The sequence below is a fragment of the Amia ocellicauda genome, chromosome 11 (genome assembly GCF_036373705.1).
Source record: "Amia ocellicauda isolate fAmiCal2 chromosome 11, fAmiCal2.hap1, whole genome shotgun sequence".
Classification (NCBI taxonomy): domain Eukaryota; kingdom Metazoa; phylum Chordata; class Actinopteri; order Amiiformes; family Amiidae; genus Amia; species Amia ocellicauda.
The window spans coordinates 17,131,262-17,157,383 of record NC_089860.1 but is presented as its reverse complement, the minus strand read 5'-3'; the positions used below and the strand labels follow the sequence as shown (position 1 = coordinate 17,157,383).

The window sequence follows — 26,122 nt, the reverse complement described above, 5'->3', positions numbered from 1 at the left end:
AATCTATATATGAAAATATGCATAAACATATCAATAAGTTAATGAATAAATAAATAAAAGTAAAGTAGAAACATGGGTTCAGTTGCATGTGAGACAGTACACGTTATAACTGTTTTACATTTAAATTCTGTTTCTGTACGCTGTTAAGTCCCTGTATGTATGTATTTATTTATTGGGTACATGTTTTCATTACATGTATGTTCATATATGTCCTCGGGTCGCTCCTGTTGTCACTTAGCTTTTCCTCTTTAACTCCAAAAGACCGGGGACAGAGCACTTGAAGGCAAACGTGTACTAGGATGTAATGTAGCTTTAAGAATGGTGTCCCTTTCTATTGGGCGAGTCTGTTCAGAGCTGTGCGCCAATGCAACGCTCAACCGTACAAAGAGATCTACTCCCTCCCCCAGCCACAGCGACATAGCCCGTGCAATGCTCATAGAAAGACAAGACAGAGAGGGGGATGCGTTCGCATTGACGGATAACACATACATTGGAAATATATACATTGTCAAAATATATTTTTTCCATCTGTGATGTAATATCTATTTTTGTATTATTATTTTTGTGGATAAATATTTGTTGATGGAAATGCAATTAAATCGTATTGGAAAATGAGCAGCGGGACACGGAATCAGTTCCAGGAGTGCCAGGCGCTGTGGCTCTTTCATTTCTTTCTCTTGTGGAGTGCAATAGACGGGCAGGTCCGATACACCGTCCCCGAGGAATTAAAAGAGGGCTCCGTTGTTGGGAATATTGCGAAAGACTTAGGACTGGGTGTTGCAGAAATCTCGGATCGCAAGTTGCGGATAGTGTCGGAGGCGGGGAAGCAGTATTTCAGTGTGGATTTGGGGAAGGGCGAGCTGGTTGTGAGCGAGAGAATCGACAGGGAGAATCTGTGCGGACAAAGCGCCGGTTGTCTTTTACCTCTGCAGCTTATTATCGATTCACCGTTGCACTTTTATCACGTTGAAATTGAAATCCAGGATATCAATGACAATGCCCCACATTTCCCCACGAAAGAACATGTGTTAAAGATCCCGGAGTCGCTGATGCCGGGTGTGCGCTTCCCGCTGGAGAGTGCGCAGGACCCCGACGTCGGCGCCAATACTGTGCGGTCTTATTCAATCAGTGCCGACGAATGTTTTAGTCTGAATGTTAAAAATCTTGAAGATGGAAGGAAAACACCAGAACTGGTTTTGGAAAAATCCCTCGACCGAGAAAAGCAGTCGGTTCATAATCTTGTTTTAACAGCTGTAGACGGAGGGAGTCCGGTGAAATCTGGGACCACCGTGATTGAAGTTGTGGTTCAGGATAGTAATGACAACGTTCCGCATTTTGACCAAACACTTTACACAGCATCTATAAGTGAAAACATTGATCCCGGGACTTCTGTCCTAACACTTAAAGCCACTGACTTAGATGAGGGTCCAAACGGAGAAATACAATATTCATTCGGTACTCATACATCCGATGCAGTGAATAAAATGTTTAATATAAATTCCGACACAGGTGTAATCAGTGTAATAAGAAATCTAGACTACGAAGAGAGTAAATTCTACACGTTTGATGTTGGTGCAAAAGACAAAGGCAGTCCAGAATTTGAGGGTCACTGCACAGTTCAAATACACGTTTTAGATGAGAATGATAACCCGCCAGAAGTCACTCTCACTTCATTGCCAAATCCAGTCTTGGAAAATGCTTCCATAGGTACAGTGATAGCCTTGATCAAAGTGAAAGACTTAGACTCTGGAGAAAATGCTAAAGTGCAGCTGCAGGTTTCTCCGGGTTATCCATTCAAACTGGAGCCGTCTTTCGAGAGTCATTTTTCATTAGTAACTGATAAACGTTTAGATAGAGAAGCGGCTGACGAATACAACATAGAAATAGTTGCATCCGACTCGGGCTCGCCTTCCCTCCAAACAAAGACATTTGTCAACGTTAAAGTGCTGGATGTAGACGACAACCATCCGCTTTTCTCACAGCCTTCTTATAATGTATACGTGAGAGAAAATAACCCTCCAGGCGCATCTGTGTATTCAGTTTCTGCTTCAGATGCCGACCTGGATAAGAACTCTTTGCTCTCCTACTCTATAGTGGATTCTGTGACACACGGTGTTTCTGTTTCGTCCTATTTTTACATCAATTCTGAAAATGGTACCATATACAGTCTGAACTCATTTGATTATGAGAAAAACAAAGTTTATCAGATTACAGTGCTAGCAAAGGACCACGGCTCTCCCCCTCTGAGCAGCAACGTGACTGTCCATGTGTTCATCCTGGACCAGAACGACAATGTCCCCGCTGTCATTTACCCCTCTGCGGACATGGGCTCTGTCCCTCATCAGAAGATGCCCAGGTCTGCTAAAGCGGGACACCTGGTCACGAAGGTGACGGCCGTGGACGCGGACTCCGGGCACAACGCCTGGATTTCATATAAACTGGTCGAGGCTACAGATGCCAGTCTGTTCAGTGTGAATCTGTACACAGGAGAGGTCAGGACTAGGCGCGCTGTTTCAGAGCAGGATGACTCCTCTCAGAGGCTGCTCATAGAGATGAAGGACAACGGGGAGCCAGTGCAGTCCACCACAGTGGAAGTGCCCATATTGTTAGAGGATGGTGTCCATGAAGCCATCCTGGATTTCCGACAGAAATCCAGAGACTCTGACAATAAATCCAGTAAGATGACCTTTTATTTGATCATTGCTCTGGCGTCCGTCTCTGCCCTGTCTTTCCTGACGGTTGTGCTGTTAGCAGTGCGGTGCATTAGACACAGCAGGGGCAGTTCGTGCTGCTGTATCAGACGAGGTGAAGCCGGTGATGGATACAAGAATCCCAACAGAAACCTGCAGCTACAGCTCAACACAGACGGGCCGATTAAGTACATAGAGGTGCTGGGAGGAGACATGATGTCTCAGAGCCAGTCCTTTAGATCCTGCTTTTCTCCAATGTCCGAAATCAGTGACTTCACCTTCGTGAAGCCCAGCAGCACCACTGACTTTCAAGAGATCATAAATGTCCTTGACGCCTCTTTACCCGACAACTCCTGGAGTTTTGAAAGTCAGCAGGTGAGCACTGGGTGAAAATTAACTCTGTATTCATATTGTGATGGTATACATTGATATACGTATATACATATGTGTAATGTGTGTGTATGTAAATATATTGCAGGTAAATGTGTCTGGGCAATGATAAAGAAAAAACAGACGAAGCGAGGCCCCATAATTCCAAAACTACAACATGGTCTCCAATTGTTCATTGAAATCGTAACTCTAGATGATTGTTCATATGGAATATGCAATAAACTTAGTTTAAAGAGAAATATATATATCTGTGTGTGTGTGTGTGTGTGTGTGTGTGTGTGTGTGTGTGTGTGTGATCTGGAATATATTGTCTGTATGGCTTTCAATTTAATTTTTGTAGACAATTATGTTAGGTAGCCTACTTTTATGCAACCACCAAAATTAGCATACGCACTTTTGTGATTTAGTATTATTAGTAGTATTTGTATTATTCATAATATTATTTGTATCATTATTACTATTATTACACGGGTATTCTTATGTGCATGTCTGTTCTCGTCGTTTGGTTATAGAAGGTATAACATATCGAGCTTTAAAGATAGAAAGCAAACTGTTTCTTTAAGCCAGAGCGCATCTGCTATTGGAAATCCTAGTCGGGCGCGGTGAGCCAATGAGACGCAGAACCGTACAAAGAGATCCACTCCCATCCCCCCAGCAGCCCGACCCTCACAGCACAGCACAGCACAGCAGCCTGCGCAGACTCATGGACACGATATGCGATTTTAAAATATACCCTCCATTGGGATGCCACATCATATCCTCGTGTATGTGACTTGTGTCTTATCTTTTTTCTATTTCTATACACATTTTTTGATGGGAAATATATTTTAAATACAGTGGGAATGGAATACCGGACAAGGAGAGGCGGCTGGAGATGGCAGGCGCTGTGGTTTCATGTCTTTCTCTTGTGGAGTACAATAGATGCGCAGATCCGCTACACAATTCCCGAGGAATTGAACGTGGGTTCCGTCGTTGGAAATATCGTTAAAGACTTGGGTCTGGGTGTTGCAGAAATCTCGGATCGCAAGCTGCGGATAGCGTCGGCGGCGGGGAAGCAGTATTTCGCTGTGGATTTGGAGAAGGGCGAGCTGCTTGTGAGCGAGAGAATCGACAGGGAAGATCTGTGCGGACAAAGCGCCGGTTGTGTGTTACCTTTGGAGGTTATAATAGAAAACCCGTTGCTGCTGTATCGGGTGGAGATTGAGATCCAAGATATCAATGACCATTCGCCCAGCTTTCTGACCGACGAGCGGACTTTAAAAATTGCCGAATCCACAGCTCCGGGTGTGCGTCTCCCTTTGGAAAGCGCGCAGGATCCTGATGTGGGGAGCAATGCGTTGAAGTCCTACTCAATAAGCAGCGACCAGTGCTTCAGCCTGCAGGTGAGGAATCTCGACGATGGCAGAAAAGTCCCGGAATTGGTGTTAGAAAAACCACTAGACAGAGAGAAGCAGTCTGTCCACCGGCTGCTATTAACGGCTGTAGACGGAGGGAATCCAGAGAGAACTGGCACCTCAGAGATCACAGTTGTGGTTCTTGACATCAACGACAACATACCTACATTTGAACAAGCTGTGTATAAGCTCTCTATAAGAGAGGACAGTGTCCCGGGAACTTCTGTCACTAAACTTGAGGCAACCGATTTAGATGAAGGTCCCAATGGAGAGATTATGTACTCTTTTGGTGAACATACCCCGGATTCCGTGTCTAATATGTTTGATTTGAAGTCGGACACGGGAGAAATATTTGTGAAAGGTCAGCTGGATTTCGAGGACACTCCTGCATACAGAATCGACGTACGAGCGACAGACAAAGGCAACCCAGAAATGGAGGGTCACTGCAGGGTGCAAATCGACCTTGTGGATGTGAATGACAACGCTCCAGAAATCGTCCTGACTTCCCAACCAAATCCCATTCGTGAAGATGCTCCCATCGGAACCGTCATTGCTCTAATAAACGCCCGAGATTTAGATTCTAGCGACAATGGCAAAGTGGTCTTACAAGTGCCCCCAGATCATCCTTTTACACTGAAACCTTCCTTTTCCAACCATTACGCGTTGGTAACGAATGGGGTTTTGGACAGAGAGAGGTTCCCACAATACAACATAGAAATAATTGCAACTGATGCGGGATCCCCCTCGCTGTCTGTAAAGAAAATAATACCTGTTAGTATCCTCGATGTCAACGATAATCCTCCGAGGTTTCTCAAGACCTCATATGGTGTCTATGTAACTGAGAATAACGCGCCAGGTACCTTGCTTTGCTCGGTGTCCGCGTCAGACCCAGATGTCGGAGACAATGCCAAAGTGTCATATTCTGTTTTAGAAAGTCAGATAAAGGACATGTCTCCTTCCTCTTACGTTTACATCAACTCCGATAACGGCAGCATCTACAGCATGCACTCACTCGACTATGAGAAACTGAAAGTATTTCAAATCCAGGTTCAGGCAAGAGACCACGGCTCTCCCCCTCTGAGCAGCAACGTGACTGTCCATGTGTTCATCCTGGACCAGAACGACAATGTCCCCGCTGTCATTTACCCCTCTGCGGACATGGGCTCTGTCCCTCATCAGAAGATGCCCAGGTCTGCTAAAGCGGGACACCTGGTCACGAAGGTGACGGCCGTGGACGCGGACTCCGGGCACAACGCCTGGATTTCATATAAACTGGTCGAGGCTACAGATGCCAGTCTGTTCAGTGTGAATCTGTACACAGGAGAGGTCAGGACTAGGCGCGCTGTTTCAGAGCAGGATGACTCCTCTCAGAGGCTGCTCATAGAGATGAAGGACAACGGGGAGCCAGTGCAGTCCACCACAGTGGAAGTGCCCATATTGTTAGAGGATGGTGTCCATGAAGCCATCCTGGATTTCCGACAGAAATCCAGAGACTCTGACAATAAATCCAGTAAGATGACCTTTTATTTGATCATTGCTCTGGCGTCCGTCTCTGCCCTGTCTTTCCTGACGGTTGTGCTGTTAGCAGTGCGGTGCATTAGACACAGCAGGGGCAGTTCGTGCTGCTGTATCAGACGAGGTGAAGCCGGTGATGGATACAAGAATCCCAACAGAAACCTGCAGCTACAGCTCAACACAGACGGGCCGATTAAGTACATAGAGGTGCTGGGAGGAGACATGATGTCTCAGAGCCAGTCCTTTAGATCCTGCTTTTCTCCAATGTCCGAAATCAGTGACTTCACCTTCGTGAAGCCCAGCAGCACCACTGACTTTCAAGAGATCATAAATGTCCTTGACGCCTCTTTACCCGACAACTCCTGGAGTTTTGAAAGTCAGCAGGTGAGCGTTAAATGGTGTATAGTAGGGCATAGTTTGGACCTTGAGACGAAGTATTATGTTCATCACTTTCTTTTTGTCATTTTATATTTATATTTATATTTTTCCTTTATACTAATTTACATTTGGCCTCAAATAATACAAATAACAATTACCAATGTATATGGAGTGTGTGTGTGTGTGTATGAATAAATACAAAATAACGAAAGGAACATAAAACACATTCAATAATAAAAATCTAATTTTCATTAAAAACCTGCAAATCAATCCAATATTTTATTGGTTTTTGAAATGAGGGAGATTAATTCTGGTTTTGGATTTATGTTTTGTTTTTGCTATTAATTTATTTCACTACTCCATTTTGAATTGTACTAATAACCAAATCCGTGAATCGTATATATTTATTTTAGATACTCTTAAGGGACGACGTGGCGGAGCACAACATGCTTGCTTGTGTGGGCCTAGATATAACTTCATACTGTGTATGAGGTTATTTAATTGTTAGTTAAATTTAATATTCTAGGATTTCAATAGGTGGTTGTATTTTCTCTCTCTTTTTTTTAGAAATGAATTTAATCTTAGGACAATTACGTAGGAAATTGAGTACATGGGCTTGTCAAAATGTCTTTTTAATGCAATAATGTGTATTTTGAAGACATTAATTTTCCCCACAAAGACTTGTGTTAAAATGATACATTATTGCGTTGTAATTTGGTGCACTTCAACACAAAGTCGTATTGTCCTTGAATGTGTTACATTTACACATCAGTTCTAAAAGTGTTTCATCATCCGTTATGACGACGTTAATTGGTCTGGTTTTATTGTAATTTAATTATAATAATCATAATGATTTCAGTAGTTTACATACGTAATACGACATTACTATAGCACACATACATTTATTTGTATGTATTGTGAATCCAAAACATTTAATTAACCGCGACCCCTGGTGGTGCACAGTATGATGACAAGACACAGAAACAATTGCTGTGCAGTGCGTAGTTTTCGGTTTTGTTTGGTGTTTAAACGCATTTCCCCCAAAACTGTGAGCCTCTAAGTGCATGTTCCTTACAAATAGTAAAAGTTAGCATGTGTTAAAACAACTATCACTTTCCTCTGCATCTGGAACTAAATGTAACACGGAACATCTGCACGTCATTCCTTTGCTCCTTCCCTGCGCGTTTCCTGTGCACTGGACCAGCCCTGACCCGGCGTGTGCGCCCCTCCACGCTCCTCTCACAGGCCTTGTGTTTTTTCTTGCTTTCTTCGGGGGTTGCATTGGAGGAAAGTTAGCTGGCCTGCCCACCAATGAGCTGTCGGCTTGTGTGCTGCGATCAGGTCCCCCGCCCCTCGCCGAGGCTCCGCAACACTTCAGTGCTGGGAAGTGCGTGTGAAGCGCAATGGAGTTGCGCTTCTCTGCTTTGGTTTGTACAAGTAGGGCATCATGAAGCTTTCTACCTTCCCGGCGGCGGGTTTCTGTGTAGGCTAGGGCAGGGGCTTTGAGCGGACCCATGGATTTACTACCCTAGCGCTGTTTCTGTGGGGATCTGCGGACTTTTCGCGATGGCAGGCAGGACAGCGGAGCGGGCTGGGCTCTGGCCGGCGCTGTGTCTCTCGCTGTCCGTGGCGTGGACGTGCGCGTCCGCCGAGCTCATCTATTCCGTCTCGGAGGAGTTAAAGCCGGGGGCCTTTGTTGGAAACGTGGCCAGGGATCTGGGGCTGGAGGTGGCGAGCATCGCCGAGAGAAAGCTGCAGGTCGTGTCGGACTCCAGCGCCCGCTATTTCGAGGTGAGCTGGGTGAGCGGCGCGCTGGTCATTAAGGAGAAGATTGACAGGGAACGCATCTGTGGATTAAGCCCGACGTGTCCCCTGCACCTCCAGCTGGTGCTGCACAACCCCCTGGAGCTGAGCCGGGTGCTGGTGGAGATCCTGGACGTGAACGACAACGCGCCCCAGTTTCCAGCGCAGAACATCTCGCTGGAGATCTCCGAAGCGGCCGCGCCGGGCACCCGATTCCGCCTGGACAGCGCGCAGGATCCGGACGTGGGAAGCAATTCGCTGCGCAACTACCTCCTGAGCCCCAATGACTGTTTTATTTTAAACGTGGAAACGAAAAGCGATGGCAGTAAATTCCCCGAACTGGTGCTGGAGAAACCTCTGGACCGGGAGAAGCAACCGACATTCCGCCTCTTGCTCACCGCGACTGACGGGGGCACGCCGGAGAAATCGGGCACTACAGTCGTGCTGATTACAATACTGGATGTAAATGACAACGCACCGGTGTTTGATCATCCGGTGAAACGGGTAAGCTTGCTGGAAAATTCCCCGCCTGGTACATTAGTGACCAAACTGAATGCCACGGACATGGATTATGGCCTGAATGGTGAACTCGTGTATCTATTTAGCAAGTATACATCGGACGCAGTTCTGCAGCTTTTCAGTGTGGATGCCCAAACGGGCGAGATCCGAGTCAATGGCTTGGTTGATTACGAGGTGGCGACCATTTATGACATTACCGTACAGGCCAGAGACAAAGGCAGCCCGGCCATGGAGGGCTCTTGTAACATTAAAGTGGAAATCGCAGACGTGAATGATAACGCCCCGGAGATCATCATCACCTCTCTGTCCAGTCCGGTCCGGGAGGACGCAGCCTCGGACACTGTCATCGCCCTGATCCGGGTCCGAGACCACGACTCGGCTCACAATGGGGATGTGACTTTACAGATGCCTCCGGGGCTGCCATTTAAACTGAGCTCGTCTTTTAAAGAGCACTACACCCTGATCACTAGCGGCCCGCTGGATAGGGAGAAGGTGGCCGAGTATAGCATCGTGGTCACGGCCACCGACTCAGGGTCCCCTCGCCTGTCGTCTCAGATCACCATCCCCGTTAGTCTCTCAGATGTCAATGACAACCCGCCAGTGTTTTCACAGCCGTCTTACACCGTGGAGATCGCAGAGAACAATGCCCCTGGCTCTCACATTGCAACCGTGTCAGCCTCCGACCCAGACGTGGGCAGAAACTCCCAGCTGTCCTTCTCCATCTTGGAGAGCCGCGTCCAGGGCACATCTGTTTCGTCCTACGTCTACATTAACGCAGAGAACGGGAATGTTTACTCCATGCGCTCTCTGGACTATGAGCAGATGAATGCTTTCCAGATTGAAGTGCAGGTCCGAGACGCAGGGACGCCCCCGCTCACATCTAACGTGACAGTGCATGTGTTCGTGGTGGACGAAAATGACAACGACCCGGTCATCGTGTACCCCGTGTTTCCCAAGGACAGTGCCCTGCAGCTGAAGGTGCCCCAGTCTGCAGGGGCCGGGTACCTGATTAATAAGATAGTGGGTGTGGACGCGGACAGTGGCCACAACGCTTGGCTCTCCTACAGCATCCCCCCGGGCCAGGACCTCTTTCGAGTGGCCACCCACACCGGGGAGCTGAGAACTGCCCGGAAGTTGCAAGAGGAGGAGGGAGCCGTGTACGACCTTGTGATTGTGGTGAAAGACAATGGGACCCCCGTGCGCTCCACCACCGTGTCCGTCAGCATCTCGGTGGAGGAAAAGGGCTCCGACACTTCCTCTGAGTTTAGGAAGACACCTGCAAGGAAAGGAGGCATGTCAGACATCACCCTTTATTTAATTATCTCATTGGCCTGCATTTCGGCCATTTCCTTTTTGACTTTTGTGATCCTCATTGTGAAGTGCCTTAGACATAAAGGGGAATACAGCAGCAGCTGTCTGGATAGGTGCTGCCACAGCAGACACAGGCTGCGGTCCAGGCATGCTCAGAGGTCCCAGAAAAACCTCCACCTGCAGCTAAACACAGACGGGCCCATCAAGTACTTGGAGGTGGTGGGAGGTCCGCCCGAGAGTCATATTCCGGGTTACAGGCCGTACTATTCCACGCTGTCAAACAGAAGCGACTTTGTTTTCATCAAGAGCCCCTCTACACCCATGATGAGCAAAACCAACACCTTGAATATGTCTTTATCTCGAAAACACTTAATTAACACAGCCAATGAGGTGAGGATGCTGTCTGTACCTGGGCAAGTCTGATTTGCTTCCAGGAAGGTTAATGGCCTGGCCACCCTTTCTTTCACTGGTCTGCTGTCCTAAAACACACTGTGTTGTGTATCTGCAAATGTGTCACCTTTCTCAAACCATGTATATGTGTGTCTGTGTAAGTGGGGGTGTCATTTCAGCAAAAATGGTCTCTATAAGCTTAATAACCTCCAAAGTTGTGCTCTGTCACTTCTGAGAGTTCATTTTCATTGCAGCACTCTCTCAGTTCTGTCCTGTAGTACTCTGCTTTAAAACATACGTGTGTGTGTGTGTGTGTGTGTGTGTGTGTGTGTGTATTAGACTGTGTGGTTTGACTGAGACTTAGTTGTGTACACTTTATTTTACATGTTAGACTTCCAGGCTAATGTTTCCTGTGATGAAAATGGTGTGTTTTCCTTTTACGAAAGAAGAGGTTTCATTGCTTTGCTGCACCGGAAACCTACCATATGTTCCTTATACAAAGAGATAGAGGGGGGTTTCTGAATAGCAGGATTTTAAGGTTCAATAGTCAACCTTTAACTTCCTGTTTCCATCTCCTAAATACATAGACTCTTCCTTTTGAGTAGTATATGATAGAAATAATTGAATGTAGCTTAATAATGAATCCTGTATTCAAGAACACATTTAATTTATTCAGCTTATTTGTCTTATTTGTCTTATTTGTCATGGACATTTTATGAATAACAACTTAAAGATATAAAGCTTAATTCAGTACATTTAAAACTCCAGTTCACAGCCAGAATGGATTCATACGTCATAAAGGCCTGGCACTAATGGCTTTGAATCCTATATTCTGCTCGGACTCTTGTTAATTCAGTTTGTTTGAGACCGGAGGTGATTGGAGTGCAGCTCAGAATCGCACTCTTTGGCATTTTCACATTCGGCCTATTTCAAATCTGTCGTCATTTAAAAGCTCACAGGCAGACCCATCTGTCACAGAGATTGTGGCGTGCACACGGGATGTGACGTGTCTGAGCTTTCTCTGCGTCTAAACATGCCTTAGTGACAGACGGGGCTGCAGTCTGGCGCTGGTCTCGTGATGCCTTAATAGTGGCCCGAAATAATTGAATTTGGCATAAGTGTGAGAGCGTCATCTCTCGTATAGAATCATAGTTCACAGCAGGGCCAGTAATCTGAGCTTAGTTGAGTGAATCTGTAGTGACTTGAATTGTGACTTCCTGTATTCATGCAGTTCATTTGTATTTTGACATATCGGCCCATCAGTCTGCAAGTGGGCTTTGTTTTGTTTTGCATTTGCCATGGCATACAAACTTACACACACTACAATGAAATATAATTAGGACTATATCAGAGATGTTTATGCACACTAGTGTAATTGAAAACGTCAGACTATTCCTCTGTATGTGTGGACAAAACCAGCGAATGCTCAGCAAAGTGATTGTGTTAAGTGCACTTCCATTTCACTGACTCAGTATCCCCTCTTCTAGTTTCAAAGACTCGAGAAGTTCTGTGGGAAAACGGTGTTGAATTTCAACGCATTCCTGGTGGACAATTGCCTGGGGACATTTTGTGTGGCCGAGAATTGGATCTCAATGGTCGAAAACGGCGAGAGACGTGTAACGTGTTTTGTGTCAGGCCTCGGTTTGACAGCAGATGTGAGGCTTAACGGGTTAACAGCATTGATCCATGGGATGAAATGTAATTCTGCGCCAGTCTGTCACAGATGTGGGGGATGCAGTCCAGATGTGGATTTCAGTCTTCCACAGTGATTAGTGCCATTCTTATATCAGGCTAGATACACTGAGTTGCTTTCTTGGAGAGAACAGTGATTAAAGACCCTGATGGCAGTGGCGATAGAGAGAAAGAGAGCATTTGTATGTGCTCAATACAATTATATTCTTGTCGGGGCTCCATAGCCTTATCCCTGAGGCAAAGAAAAGCCAGTCTCGTCTGAGCTGGTCAACAAAGACTTAGTTCATTTAATCATTTATGATTATTTTCGATTTAGAACAGTATTGTAAAATGAATATTATTTGCTTTGTAGTTATGCTCATGAGCAGGTCATCCTAGCCTTGTAAATTGCATATGGATAAAAACGCATTTTAAAGAACAAAACAAATGTTTGATTAAAGAAGCGATTTTCTTCAGTTTTTGTGGGTCCTAATAATTGGATTGAGGTAGAATTTGTGTCAAACTTATCTCCTCAGGACTGGGATCTGAGCATTAGTCATTCTTTAAAAGTCATAATGATTTCCTGTCCAGAGTTGAAACAAAAAAACTAACAATCAAATCTCTGTGGAGTCAGAGTTTGTGACATCATTTGGTGCCCAGGCGTTAGTCACACTAATGCAACGATTTCACATCTGAGTGTAATAGTTGTGCAATTTCTCTCCAGCATTTATATTCTTTCTATCCCATACTTTATGAGCCATGTTTTAAATGTATGTGAGTGTATGTACAGAAACATAACATTATAACTTGCATCTCTGTTTGGATTGTAATAGTTAATGAAGCTTCAGAAATCAATAGATCTTTACCTCTAATAATAAGCCTGAGGTTCCCAGGCTTGTATATAGACAGATATAGTTTTAAACAAGGACACAGTTATTTTGATAACTCTCCACAGAAAGCTACTTCAGTAACACAGGGGCCATTTCAGGGAAGGCATCCCTCTTGAGTTGTGTTCACTGAAATAATTGGTGTGTTGCTCCACTGCCGAAGTTATATTTATTACTGAATGCAGGAACAAAGGGGATTGTGCTGGGGGAGTGAAATCATCTTAAACCTTTTAAGAAACTTAGAGCATTAATCTCACTCATTGAATTTGTCTCTCTCTCTCTCTTATATACACACACACAAACTTTATTCTTTCCAGTACATTTCATTGATTCGTTTCACCTTTGTATTCATTCATGTAAGGGCCGGCATTTCAGGTTTCCTCAGTGACCGTGGGAGGGTTTTTGCGGGTAATATTTATTTGCCCACTGTGGCCTTCATTTGCATAGTTGGATCAGCTGAGGCAGAGGCTTTGTTTGGCTCTGGAGATCTGTAGGTGGCTTATACTATTAAGACAGACATATTTAAATCTGAAAAGAATGAAGCATTGCCAAACCAGGCACCATTTTTGTCAAGCAGAAGTTCTCAAGCTGTTACAGTTTCCTTTTCTTTGTCTGAAAATGACTAGTTGCTAGAAGTGGAGCAGGAGTGAATGCTTTTTTTTCCCTCCTCCAGTATTGGTATGGCTTGTAAGTTATGTAGTTGGCACTGGGATAAGCTCAATGTAATTGTCCGCGAGTATTGCCTGCATTGTTCTTTTGGGAAGCTCTTCTCTGCTTTTGAACTCCAGTACCACTGTATTTGAGTTTTGAGGACCATTTTGATTTGAATTAAATGTCGCAGTTCTGTTCTGACAAGCTGATGTTGTTTCAGAACGTTTATCTGGTTTTAAAGTACTTACATTTTGAAATATTATTCATCTGTTTATCCACAAGGTAATTCGGTTACATTTGTTTATGAAAAGCAGCAAAGATACGACTAAGAATATCCCAAACCAGTAAATGTAAACGAGTTGATAGAGAATTGAACCAATAGTGAGGGGGATATGTCCTTGAGAGAGTTGGAAATTAGTCAAATGTGATGTTTATTTTTGCATCTTTAGTCAGTCACACACATCTGTGTAAACAAGGTCATTATATTTACATGTTCATTATACAAGCTTTATTTTTTTGTTTCATTGTGGACTAAGAAACATTTAATGAAGAATCCAAACAATAATCTGAAGTAGCCTTTACTGTAACATGATCAAACTGAGAGGGAACCACATTCTTGCATGGATTTCCTTTGCCATCTGTCAGAAATTCACATCACTCAGTGGATGGAGGTAAAATGGCTGAATGGGAGGTAACCATTTTCTCTGCAGGATGTCTCCTATAACTCTCTAATGTATTTATGTTCCTTCATAGCTGGCCTGAGAGCAGTGTGGACTTCACCGAGAGGGTTCCTGCTTCTAATATAACTTAACCTGCCTTTCCTTTCAATGACATTCGTCCCCTGTATGCAGTTTTGTAGGAATGAAGATGGAAGATGCATCTCAAACCCTCAGAAGACGCGCTGCTGAATACGGACCGGGCTCCAGCGCCCTGCTGCTGTCCCTCACTGTGTGTATCTACACCCACTTCAAATTCTCTCTCTTTTCATTCGCAGCAAAAACCTGCCAACACTGACTGGCGTTTCTCCCAAGGACAGAGACCCGGACCCAGCGGGTGAGTTGCCTTTTTCATTTTCATTGAGTCACACCCACCATACGTTGCGATGCAGTAACGGATATGTGAAAAACAAAGTTATATAACAAAATGTAGCCATGGTTATGTCTACTGCGGAGTCTTTGAAAATGCGGTTAAAAGGGCGTTAATAGGGCCCCGGTGCTGTAAGTGTGTTATGAGACGACGCATGCGAGACCTTGAAATGAAATGCCTGTGCAGCGTCTGAAACGTGGCTCTCCTGGAGGCGGACGAGGGGAAGCTCATTACACATGGGGTGGTGATTCACACAGCCCCGCTCTGGCACTGCGTGTACTGTAGTGCATCTCACCTCAGTCTGTTTTCGTGTGTTTTACTAAATCGTAGCAGTGGAAGACAGTGGGGCCCGAGAACGTCACTGTTCTTCTCATCTTAATAATAATCCTAATGATGTGTGTGCCCCTGGAGGAAATGAATCGTGACTGATTGGAGGCCCACGGTCCTTTTCTTAGCCAGCACAGTCGACAGTCACCGTATGAGGAAATTATTTACAGTCTGTTGGGTAAAGAAGTGATGTATAGATGCGCTTCCTCTCCTGACTAACATACAGCTCCCCTTCACTGGGTTTCTTGAGGAGAGTGAATCGTTCCTCCTCCTCCCTGTTTGCCGGATATGACATTGAGCATTTCGTTCAAGGGTATTCGTGCTCCTGTCCACACAGGCACACAGATTAAACCACAGTCTCCTCACACACACAGTCTTATCTTCTGAGACCAATCAAATGGGTTAACGGTTCTTGGTGAACTGGGTCAAATATATTCAGGAGGAAATCATAGAATATCTATTTCAGCAGTTACCTACCTACCATGCCTTTAATATTTTTTATGTTCATTAGTTATTTGTACATATTTATTACGTGTTTTCACAATTAATCCTAATGACCCATGGCAGGGGCTATGCCACTGATGTCCAGCAGGGGTCTCATGGGAGTATATTATTATTATTATTATTATTATTATTATTATTATTATTATTATTATTAATGACTTAAGTAATAAATAATAAGTTCAATGTTTCTCAGTTAAATGAACAGCTTGTAATGAACCACGTCTACCTGTCAATGGAGGATGTCAGTATTTCATATTTATTTTGCCTTTGGAACACCGTTGGAAACTATTTACATAGAAGTCTGTTAGTGTCGTTGTTTCTTACAAATATCGAAGAGATTAAGATGTAAAGCACATGCTCCAGTTGTTGGTACTTTGGCGGCCATTACTAATATATGAAGTAGTACATCAATATCTATACAGATCTGTAATGATCATCTGACGGAGTGTCTGACTGTGATGAACCGACATATTGCATGACAAATACCCCAGCACGAGTATCGGTTGTCTTGGGAAATGGAAGACGTTGGGTTTCCACTCTCCTTGGCAAATGGCTCCGTCCTCCATTTCTAGACCAGGTTTTCAAAGCGTAGACGGTCATTTTCTCCGGGAGAGCAATAGATCTCATCATCTTAGAAGAAAACGAGTGGCCCAGTCCTCAACCCTACCCCGTTTGTTCTCCACTCTTTCTCCATTTGTGCCTATTTTACGCTTTGATCTGGTTTGGATTACTTAGGGCTCAGAGCCACATGTTTGCATGGTTTCTCTCATGTTGTCATCATGCCATTCCATTCCTTTTGGATTTGGCTTTCATTCATATGAACTTGGCAGTTTAATGTCTTCCCGCGTCTTCCTGTGTGCTGCCTGTTTCTGGGCTGTACAGGGCCATCTGAGCCCTGCATTAATTAGCTTCCAAACTCCAACACCAAAGGAAAGAGTTTACTGCCCCTCATAAGAGGCAGGAAACCGACGTGAGTGTCTACAAAATCCCCTTAACCCTTTCTCTGATCCTCACCGGATACTTCCCCCCATCCTTTCACAAAGAGGAACTGGTGCCTCGGAGCCTATGGGGTTAATTGGGGAGAACACTGCTCTGCTTGTGGAAACCGGCATCAAATAACACTCTGGGGGGTTTCTCGGCGCTGAACCGCAGATTTTGTTTTCCATTCCCCAGAAAGAGCTCTACCTCTCCTCGCAAATGAGATGGATTGTAATAGAAAACAGGGCTTTTTTTTTTTCCCCTTCTTCCTCTTGAATGCAAATGCCAGTCGTTAAACTCTCGCATCCCTTTGAAGGGAGGTAAATGCCTTGCAGATGAAACCATTTGGTGTTCGCCGATCACAGTGTGCGAGAGAAGTGTGGCCCCCCTCTCTCTCTCTCTCTCTCTCTCTCTCTCTCTCTCTCTGTGCGCTCGTTAATGTCTCACTAGAGGGGAAAGCGCCGCCGCACTGATGTCCAACAGGCCCGCGTATCCTGTAGCACAAAAGCAAAACGGCAACCAATCCATAAAAACCCCGGTCTCTTGAAAGTGAATGGAAAAACATAGCCTTTAAAAGATTAATGCGTTTTTGTTAATCAAGTGGTGGTGGGTTATGAATCAAGCTGAAAACCAAGAATTTACATTGACAAAATAATAGCTGCTAAATGTTATTTATTAGGTAAAGGATTAAACTAAATATCTATGCCATATGGGTAAATAGGACCTATATACATACAATGTGTTTCTGATTAAAATGTTTGATTGAAAATGTAACCCAGAATGTCACATTTTGTTTATGTAAGAAAGATGCCTTCAATTTATACTATTTTTAATGAATATGATCACAGGCATACATAAGCAAAATATGTTTCTGAACAGGCTTGGAAGTTTGTAGCATTAATATATTGATGCGAAATCATTGAATTATTGCTTAAAGAGCTCTGACTAACCGTGAAGATCTCCATATGGCTTTGGCAAATGATTTAATTGGTATCCTTACAGACTCAGAATGAGGAGATTGGTTTGACATCGGCTGTATAACAGTTTGAATGTTAATAAGATAGTCATGTTTAATTCTATAGAAGTCTTGAACTGGTATCTACTCCCACCCCCTTCAAATGTGTTTTTAAACATATCGCTGGGTGTGGTGTCTTGTTAAACATTGATGTTTTTCAGTTATGTTTTATAAAAGTCCCATCTGTCTCTCTATTGCGTAAATACAACAAAAGTACCGTTTAAACCCGAGGCTATCCGTTAGTGTCAGTTGCTGAGCTTTAATAATGAAGGTGACCAGTAACTCATAAAACAAACCATCTATATCCCCTGTAATGCGGTCTGTCTTCCCCGGATTGAGGTGCCTACAGGCATTGAGCAATCATACTTTCACAGCTGCTAATTCAATTTTAATAACGTACTTTCTCTCCGAGTGCCCCAGAGTGTCTACCTTAAATAGATCTCGCTTTTCTGTTCAAACACTGCTGAATTCATTTATTGTGTGAGATACACTGGCACAAAATGTGTGCTCCTGTGTTCCAGCCCCGAGGCGCTGGGCTGTGTGTAAAGGAAGGGGACTGTTGGATGTGAGGGAGTGTTGTGCCGTTTGAAGGGAAGATTTCCCTCAGTAGACGTTTGTGTTGCTGATTTGTGCGTCCTGTGTTTATGCAGAGCTCCCCAGCGTCCCGAAGAGGCCGGACCCTGGCCCAACCCCCCGACCGAGGCCGAGCAGCTGCAGGCGCTCATGGCAGCAGCTAATGGTGAGAGACTTCATGCCATTAAACAACCTTCCCCCTAAAACCAGATGCAGCTCTGTGGTGCAAAGCGCAGGGCTGGACAGTCTGAGAGAGAGAGAAGGAGGGAGTGGAGGCAATAAAATCCTCGACTTTAAGAAGCTCTGTAATTGTCTTTATTCATCACTCACCAGAAGACGCAGTGTGTGCCCTCCCAGCTCTGTGTGTTAGTCATATCGTGTGCAGTGCTCCTCCTTAGGACCGCTGTCTGGGCTGCGGCCAGTCTGGTTCCTCTGGAAGGCTGTGTTTGGTTTCTGGATCTGGGCTGAGCTCAGCGGAGGCCAGCCTTCCTGAGGACGTGATGTTTTGGAGCACAGCGTGGGCGGCACCGAGATGACTGGCAAACAACACTCTGTGCCAGCAGCCTCTGATCAGAAGCAGACACTTCCATGTGCTCATGGAAATAGCATCCTGCGTGGAGGAGGAGGTTGAGAAAGAAAGGAGCAATCCTAGACACACACACACTGCTGTATGTCTACCTAAAATAATGAAAATGGTGGATCAAATGCGATATTTTCATTATCTCCCTGCAACAACTGCATGTTCATTTCTTGAAACATTTCTCTATGATCTACTGATCATCAGCATACAAGAACAGTAACATTCACTCCATCATCCAAAGAAACCATGCACACATGTACAGATTCGTAATAGAAAGCCTTCTGGCTAATGATGTTCCGCATGGCCGCGCTATCAGTGTTTCCTCATTTGAGAAGAGCCTCTGTTTCCTATTGCTAATTATCGATGGGTTCTGGCTTCTCATACATTAAGTACTGAACTTTCTCTTCTGAATACTTCTTTTTGAAATATGATGCGTACAGTTTTATTGGCCTGACTGGATCTTTCTCCAAATGCTCCAAGACAACCGAAGCTCGATACTGGAATATTTACACATAGTCACAGAGACTAGTCACTGATCTCCATTGACTTGAAATGCCACCTATTGTATGGATTTTGTTACTTTATTTATTTATTATAAGAGCAAGGTTTTTATTTGCTTAGGAAATATATCAATCTGATCAAAGGTATTTATAGAGCTTTGTATTCATTATGCAACTAAAATGCATTCACTTCTTCTATTACTATAATGTCTGGATCGAGCTGGAAAACCCTGCAAAGCAGACCATGATCAGGATGCATTCATATTGATCATTTAACATAAGCACCATGGGAATGAAATCAGGACTGGTCTGACATATTTCAGATGGACCTATATCTTGTGCATTAGCATGCCTTTAATGATGGAATACCAGGGACTGTATTCCAATCTCCTGTTTGATTAATAGACTAGAAACATATATCAATGTTTTATATCCAGCATCTGCTAAAGGAGGCTGATTCGAATTTCTCTTCACTGTATCGTCTATGAATGAGAGTCTCGGTTACTATAATAGTCGACATGAATGCTAGGAATAGCCTCGCCATCCACGCCCACTGCTGAGTTAAATGAATGCGCTCCAGCAGAGGGTGAGAGACTTGGGGGGGTGGGGGGAGGGGCTGTAGTCCGTACACGAGCTCCTCCGGTTCACAACACCCCACACCGTCGGCACTGCATTGCAGTGGCTTGGTTTGAGTTATGACTGCAACGCCACATAAACTGCTCGATTTACAACCCCTGTCCCTGCAGCCCAGGGTCTGGATAGGCAATCTCACGCCGCTGTAAACCGGGACTCTGACGAGGGCTTATCGTTATGTGCCACGGCTTTGTTCCTCCAAAACATGCCTGTGCTGCTTCAACTGCAGCAGAAGATCAATGGCAGATACCAGGACATCCTGCCTCATCTAATAAGTCCGTCAGTGCGAGCCCGTCATCTCAGATCACAAAGCTGCTGGCGTCAGGGGGTCGTGTCCACCGCAGCGCTTCAGCACATGTTGTCGTGGCTTTGATGGAGCGCTGCAGAGGCTGCGGGGATGGGAACCCCAACCTGCAGCTTCTTAATCGCTGTTGGGAGTATAATGGGAGCTGATGTAAAAATAATTTCCACATGTTAGCCAATTTCCTAGTATGTTTACTTGTGGGTAATAATGGAAACATTGCAGGGAATTTGCCATTCAGTTTCACACTCTGCTGTTCCATGAATGAGATCCTACCAGTCCTACATCTGTGTTTCCCCCCACGCTTCTGAGCTGATTTACAGTGTCACTGGTTTGAATGACATCTGACACCCTTTTCCTCGCTCTGTCTCATGTCCGTTTCCAGAGGTGAGTGAAGCCACCAACACCCTGGGTGGGAGCAGTACCCTGGGACCCGGCACCATGGGCCTGAGCACCCGTTACAGCCCCCAGTTCACCCTGCAGCACGTCCCCGACTACAGGCAGAACATCTACATCCCCGGCAGCACGGCCACCCTGACCGGCAACAACGGCCAAGGCCAGGGCCCACCCCAGGGCCAGCCCCAGGCCCTGCCCCAGCCCCAGCCGCAGCAGCAGCCGCCGCAGCAGCCCCCCGCGGAAGCCCCCAAGCCTGCCCAGACCCCCGCCAACAAGAAGAAGTCTGCCAAGAAGGATAAGAAGTAAAGAGACCGGCCGGCGCAGAGCCTGTGCTGCTGAGGGTCTCTGACGATGTCCACACCTGTATTGCCCCAAACGGAAACCCCCTCATTTCTTTTGGTTGTATTTTTTTTTTCGTTTTGTTGGTTTAATCTGAATGTTACGAAGCTACAAAGTTGTTGTTGGTGACTTAAGGCATAAGCAGTGGGTTTCTGTTTTTGGTTTTTGTAAGACTCCCCCATAGTGTATGTACCTTGTTATTTGAATATAACATGCAGTTATTTGGTAGAGGTATTATTCCTTAAGTTTTAAACTGGGGTATTCAAAAATTCGTTTGATCCCTTTGATGAATCCACATGGGTTTTAAAACTGTAAAATAAAAATGAAGAAATACATGGGGACTTATGGGCTTTGCCCTATAATGTAGAAATAGTATAAATATTAATCATTTACATATGCAGTGCGTCAAGTTATGGATTTTGTTTGACTGTTAAAATCGCAAAGTAGATGCTTCTCGTGGGAAAGGAATGACACTATTTTGAATTGAATTTAGGTTTCTTAGGAGAAAATCAGCTTTAAGAATCTCGCAGTAGCTCTTAGTCACGACGTAGACCGGTATTTGCATGATCCATTTCTTAACTAGAGAATTAAGCCACAGAAGGTAAACTATGCATTAAATAACAAGAAACAGTGTTCGACTGGTAAGAAGAGAACTAAACAGTATCTTTAAAATAATGCATTTGTAGCATTGAACATACATAAATGACAGTTGCCTATAGTAATATAGTAAGTTAAAAACACAAATAATTTTGTTTGTTTACATCTACATGCCATTTATGAGAAACACAATGTCAAGGTGATCTGAACGATAATCATCCTGCAGATATTATACAAGTGTTACATTCCATATAACTGTCTTAAACCGATTCCAAATAATGAAGCTACCACGGTCTCCACTGAAGAAGAAAGCTCAGTGTCATGGCCTTTCAGATAGGGGTAATGCCAATTGAAATGGGAGTTTACCACTGGTGTTGTCTCACTTTGGATCTGCTGGCAGAAACCTTGAAGATATAGGTTGTGTTGCTCTTGGATGGAACCATTATCTTACAATATAAGGCTTTGCATTTCCAGCAGTTAATTGCATGCATCTCGCCCGCATCACACCTTTGAAATGCACTAACACTGCTTCGCTTTACTAATGCTCAGCTATGCGTTGCATGTGACAGATACACTGCATGAAACGGCAGTTTCCATATTTAGTCCGAGCTGCAGGAACCTGGATTTTAGTCGACAGTGTGGGGGGAAGGCACGGGGCGGTCAGGGATATTTTAGTCTTTAAAAAACGAAAGGAGCAAAGATTAGGTTTGGGGCACTACTCGCTGAATGCGTCTCCTTTCAAGTTTGAGAAGGTATTTTCAGCTGATAATATGAGACAGAAGTTGTGCTCTTGGAGTCCCTCCTGACTGGGAGACAGGACAGAGATTTGGGGGGGGTGGTTATTGAAGGTAAAACTATTTTTCATTAAGGCACTAATCGATCGGGACCTGGACACTATTCGCGTTATTGCTTGTGATTCTGAGCTACGTACACTAGATGTAGGCAAGTTGCTTCTGATGTGTAAGATAAATATTATATAGAAATAAATACATATATTTTGTTTTATGCAATGTCAGGTCAAAGAAAACAAAGGGCACTGTAGAGTAGAGAGAGATGGCTGTGAAAGGTCCAACGCGTGCAGCTGTGGCGCTCAAATGCTGGAGATTAGATTTGTTACTCAAGTCTCGATGCCTTACAGCTCTGCCGAACACACATTTACCAGTGCTAGAAGGCAAACATTGGGGGCCTGCTGGAATCTGTTAGGAGCGGAATATCTTATAGACATTCATCTGAACGTTAAATGTTTTTGTTCTTTACAGGTCAACAAATGTGACTTATAAGCGTACAGAGGGTCATTTGCACCCCTGCCACCTTAAAATATATAACTAAATTCATAAGCGTAGTAAACAATCCTGTTTGGTCTCTGATGTAGCCTCACGGTGAATCAAATCGCCCTTGCTGAGCCTGGAGTAGGTGAATTATACTCCGAAATTTGATTTGTCATAATAGCACGGATGCCTGGGGACTGCATCGCCATTTTGTGACTCATGGCCACTGTGTTTGCGTCATTTGCATTGGAAATTCAGGGAAGGCGGCAGAGCTGCCTTTCTGGCCAAAATCCTCGAGGTCTTTCACACCCCAACCAGACAAAGCACCAGTGACCGAGACAACAAGGTTATAAAAGCAAGACTGCAAGGGGAAACACCCGCACAGGCTCTGTATTATGATTTTTGTGTGTGTTTTACATCACAATTTCTACCTGCTTTTCCCAAAATTCATTCCCATTCCTTCTTTTTTTTTTTTTCCTCCCGTGTAAATAAGACCAAATCGTGTCATTTGAGGACCAGCTGTCTGTATGGACCACTTAAAACCATAAAACAATAATGAAGCAAAGAAATAAAAGCCCCCAAGATGTGGCTACTACTGGAATGTTTTGCATATTTTTCAGAAAAGAGAAAAAAAAAAATGAAAAAAAAAAAATAGTTGTGTAGCAACTAAGCATTAGAGTCACTGACAAACGTGTAAATACAAGAAGGAAATCCACACAACAGTAGAGTAGAAACTTGTGACCGGTGTTGTGCATATTTTAGTGTTTTTTCTGTATTTTATCACCAAGTACTAAAAAAAAAAATAATTCAAAAGAAAAAAAAAGTACAAAAAAAAAAGATTGTGTTTCTAGCCATCTGTAACTTTTTATATGTGTTTGTGATTTATAAGTGTTTGTGCTGATGGAATGCTTTCCTGTCCCATTCAACTATATACATGTCTGCTGAAGAATTAAACTTCTATATTATACCTAAATATCTTTCTTATACATGCATAGATCAGTGCTTTTCTGTGTTACACCCATATTTTATATGCTAATATTTATATTGCTGTTTTATTTTCTCTTTGAACACTGACATTTCAAATAAAAATTTCTTCTGAATTCATCACTTTGTCTCTGGCTTGGGTTTTGTTTATTCAAAAATGACTCCATTACAAATTGAATGGGGGGGTATTTCAATCTATTTAGAAAAAAAGGCTATTGTGAAGACTGGTTTGCTGCACTGAGCTTTGAAGAATAACGTTTAAATGTCAAACAAGAATATGACATTTTAAGATAAGGTATCAATTAATCTTAAATTCTATTCTAAAAACAATGGTTTTCTAGAAGGGTCAGAATTCTATAAAAGCTGTTTGCAGTTCCACTGTATTCAAATTGAAAAAGCAACATCCAATGAGCATTTAATAGAGGCTTAATGATCAATTCAAAATACAAGTAGTGAAGATAGTTCTCTTTTCTTATGGATTTTCAATTAAACTAAATGTTCCTTGCCAAGATCTGATGGAGACAAACACCATTATTGTGACCGTGTTTTAAATAAATGCCGCTGTGCTTTACGGGCCCCAAATCAGCAGCTCTCTTCATTGCGCTCCAACATCGAGCGAATGCTGCCAGTTCGCTGTTCTGGCTCATCTCTGCGTGTCAGAGAAGCTGAGCCAAGGAGAAGGTTTTTTATTTTTTAAAGGCTGGTGGAACAATTTAGCTAGAGCTAGATCTTTCCCTTCTGCAAAGCCAAGAACAACCGATGTCATCTACTTTCTCAATTTCATTTCTAAATCCAATACAAAAGAAAAATGCACCAAGCAATTCAATTTTCTGTGCCGGTTCCTGGCTAAAATGGACAGCAGTTTTTCCAATCCTAAAGGTGACAGCAGCGCAATTGCTGTTTGTATCCCATTTCACACGCCGAAGCCTGACCTGTCATAACAGAGGGCAGCATATAAATGGCAACTTCGTTTTATACGCTTTCAATTGCTTTTATTCCCCTCACTCAAAGTTAAATCAAGTTGGTCTTCATTGACACCATTACAAGTCAATAAACTGATGTTTTCTGGACCACATGAAGTCAATGCTACAGACACTCTTCCTGGACTGGTTTTGACTCTCACAATGAGCACAAACAAACAAACAAACAAACACACAGATGTCAAGCTGCACTAAAGAAGAAGACAATGTTCTCGTCACCTACAGTGTGAAGTTTCTCTTGTCATTTTCCAAAACACTTTCAGGCAACAAAACCTGACAGGATTTATTTGAAATGTAGGACTTGTATTCACTTGGTAATAATCATTTTGTTTTGCGTTTTTGCTTTGATATATATTTTCTTAAAGGAATATTTTTAATAATTAAGAATGCCCTGAAACCAAAAAAGCTCAGTGGTAATATTTAAATGATGTATCTTTTCTGCACTATTGTATTGGTATAATTATTCTATTAATTAACTGTAACTTGATATAATGTGGATTTAATGAAGAAGTTGATATTATCAAATAAAATAAAACACCCCTCCCCCACTCTTAACCTGCTTTCATATTTATTTTAAATGGAGGGGGGAATAAGGAATAAAAACAACAGTTGCAATGTAAAAAAACAACAACACAAAAACACATTAAGTTAATGCTTATGAAAATTGCTTTCTTGTGTGCTACTGAATCGTAAACCTCTACCATTTAAAATCGGAGGTGACCTATTTCTTTCCTCTGCATTAATCTCACGCAAGCTCAACGACACAAGAAACTGAAGCTGGATCTTCACACGAGAACGAAAGCCAGGGCACCTCTGAGATTTGAGAAAGTAGGGCATGGAACCCTTCAGTGAACGGCGAACATATTTACAAGGCATGATATAAAACTCGATTTTACAGAGACCGATTGCAAGTTTTAGATTTAAAATAATCTAAATTGTGAATGCTATTCTAGTAATACTTCTATTTATATTATATGTCAGATATGTGTCTCAGTTTGTTGTTGTTTTCTATCATAGTTTCCGTTAAAGGATATAGTTATCTGCTATACATTAAAAACAATACAAAAACACATATATTATAATGTCTCCAATTTATTTTGTTCTGTAAAACAATTTGAAGATCAAATACAGTGAAAACCTCTTAAATAAACTACAAAATACCAGACAAAGGTGAATACAGCACATTGTAAACACTGATTTTTGAAGTGCATTATGTATGTTTTTGACACTGAAATTATAACAATATAGGCAAATTCAGATGGTACAATAATGTGGGATAGTTTGTGCATTATTTATTATTAATATTCATACCGTGATATATGCTTTAAAGCTTAACAATGGAGCCTTTGCTTAAGACTAAATTAGGAATTTCCAGTTCAAGTCCAATGACTAAATGTCGGAGACATGTTGAGTTGAAATGGCCCTCAATCGCCATTTCCCCGAATCGGAGCTCAGCAATGCT

At 43.3% G+C, this 26,122-nt stretch overlaps 2 protein-coding genes across 23 annotated transcripts in view; both read left to right on the top strand.

Moving 5' to 3' along the window:
- The window catches only part of LOC136763037 (protocadherin gamma-C5), a 211,261-nt gene extending 187,461 nt beyond the window's left edge, over positions 1–23,800 (top strand). For 20 of the 22 annotated variants that reach the window (XM_066716735.1, XM_066716720.1, XM_066716738.1 and 17 more), the window contains exons 2-4: positions 14,594–14,652; positions 18,160–18,248; positions 20,482–23,800. In XM_066716735.1, coding sequence (XP_066572832.1) covers positions 14,594–14,652; positions 18,160–18,248; positions 20,482–20,798 — 465 coding nt within the window. In that variant the 3' untranslated portion in view covers positions 20,799–23,800. Of the gene's footprint in view, positions 1–3,775; positions 6,374–6,683; positions 10,391–14,593; positions 14,653–18,159; positions 18,249–20,481 lie in introns of those variants that run through there. The other 2 variants (XM_066716722.1, XM_066716718.1) reach the window with 2 other exon arrangements.
- LOC136763040 (protocadherin gamma-C5-like) lies at positions 507–3,095 on the top strand. The gene has a single exon (XM_066716740.1). It carries the CDS (start codon positions 612–614, stop codon positions 3,078–3,080), a length of 2,469 nt encoding a protein of 822 aa, XP_066572837.1. The 5' UTR covers positions 507–611; the 3' UTR covers positions 3,081–3,095.
- Positions 23,801–26,122: the final 2,322 nt, after the last annotated feature.

Coding starts and splice junctions, on each gene's coding strand:
- LOC136763040 (XM_066716740.1), top strand. CDS start 612: ATGAGCAGCGGGACACGGAATCAGTTCCAGGAGTGCCAGGCGCTGTGG.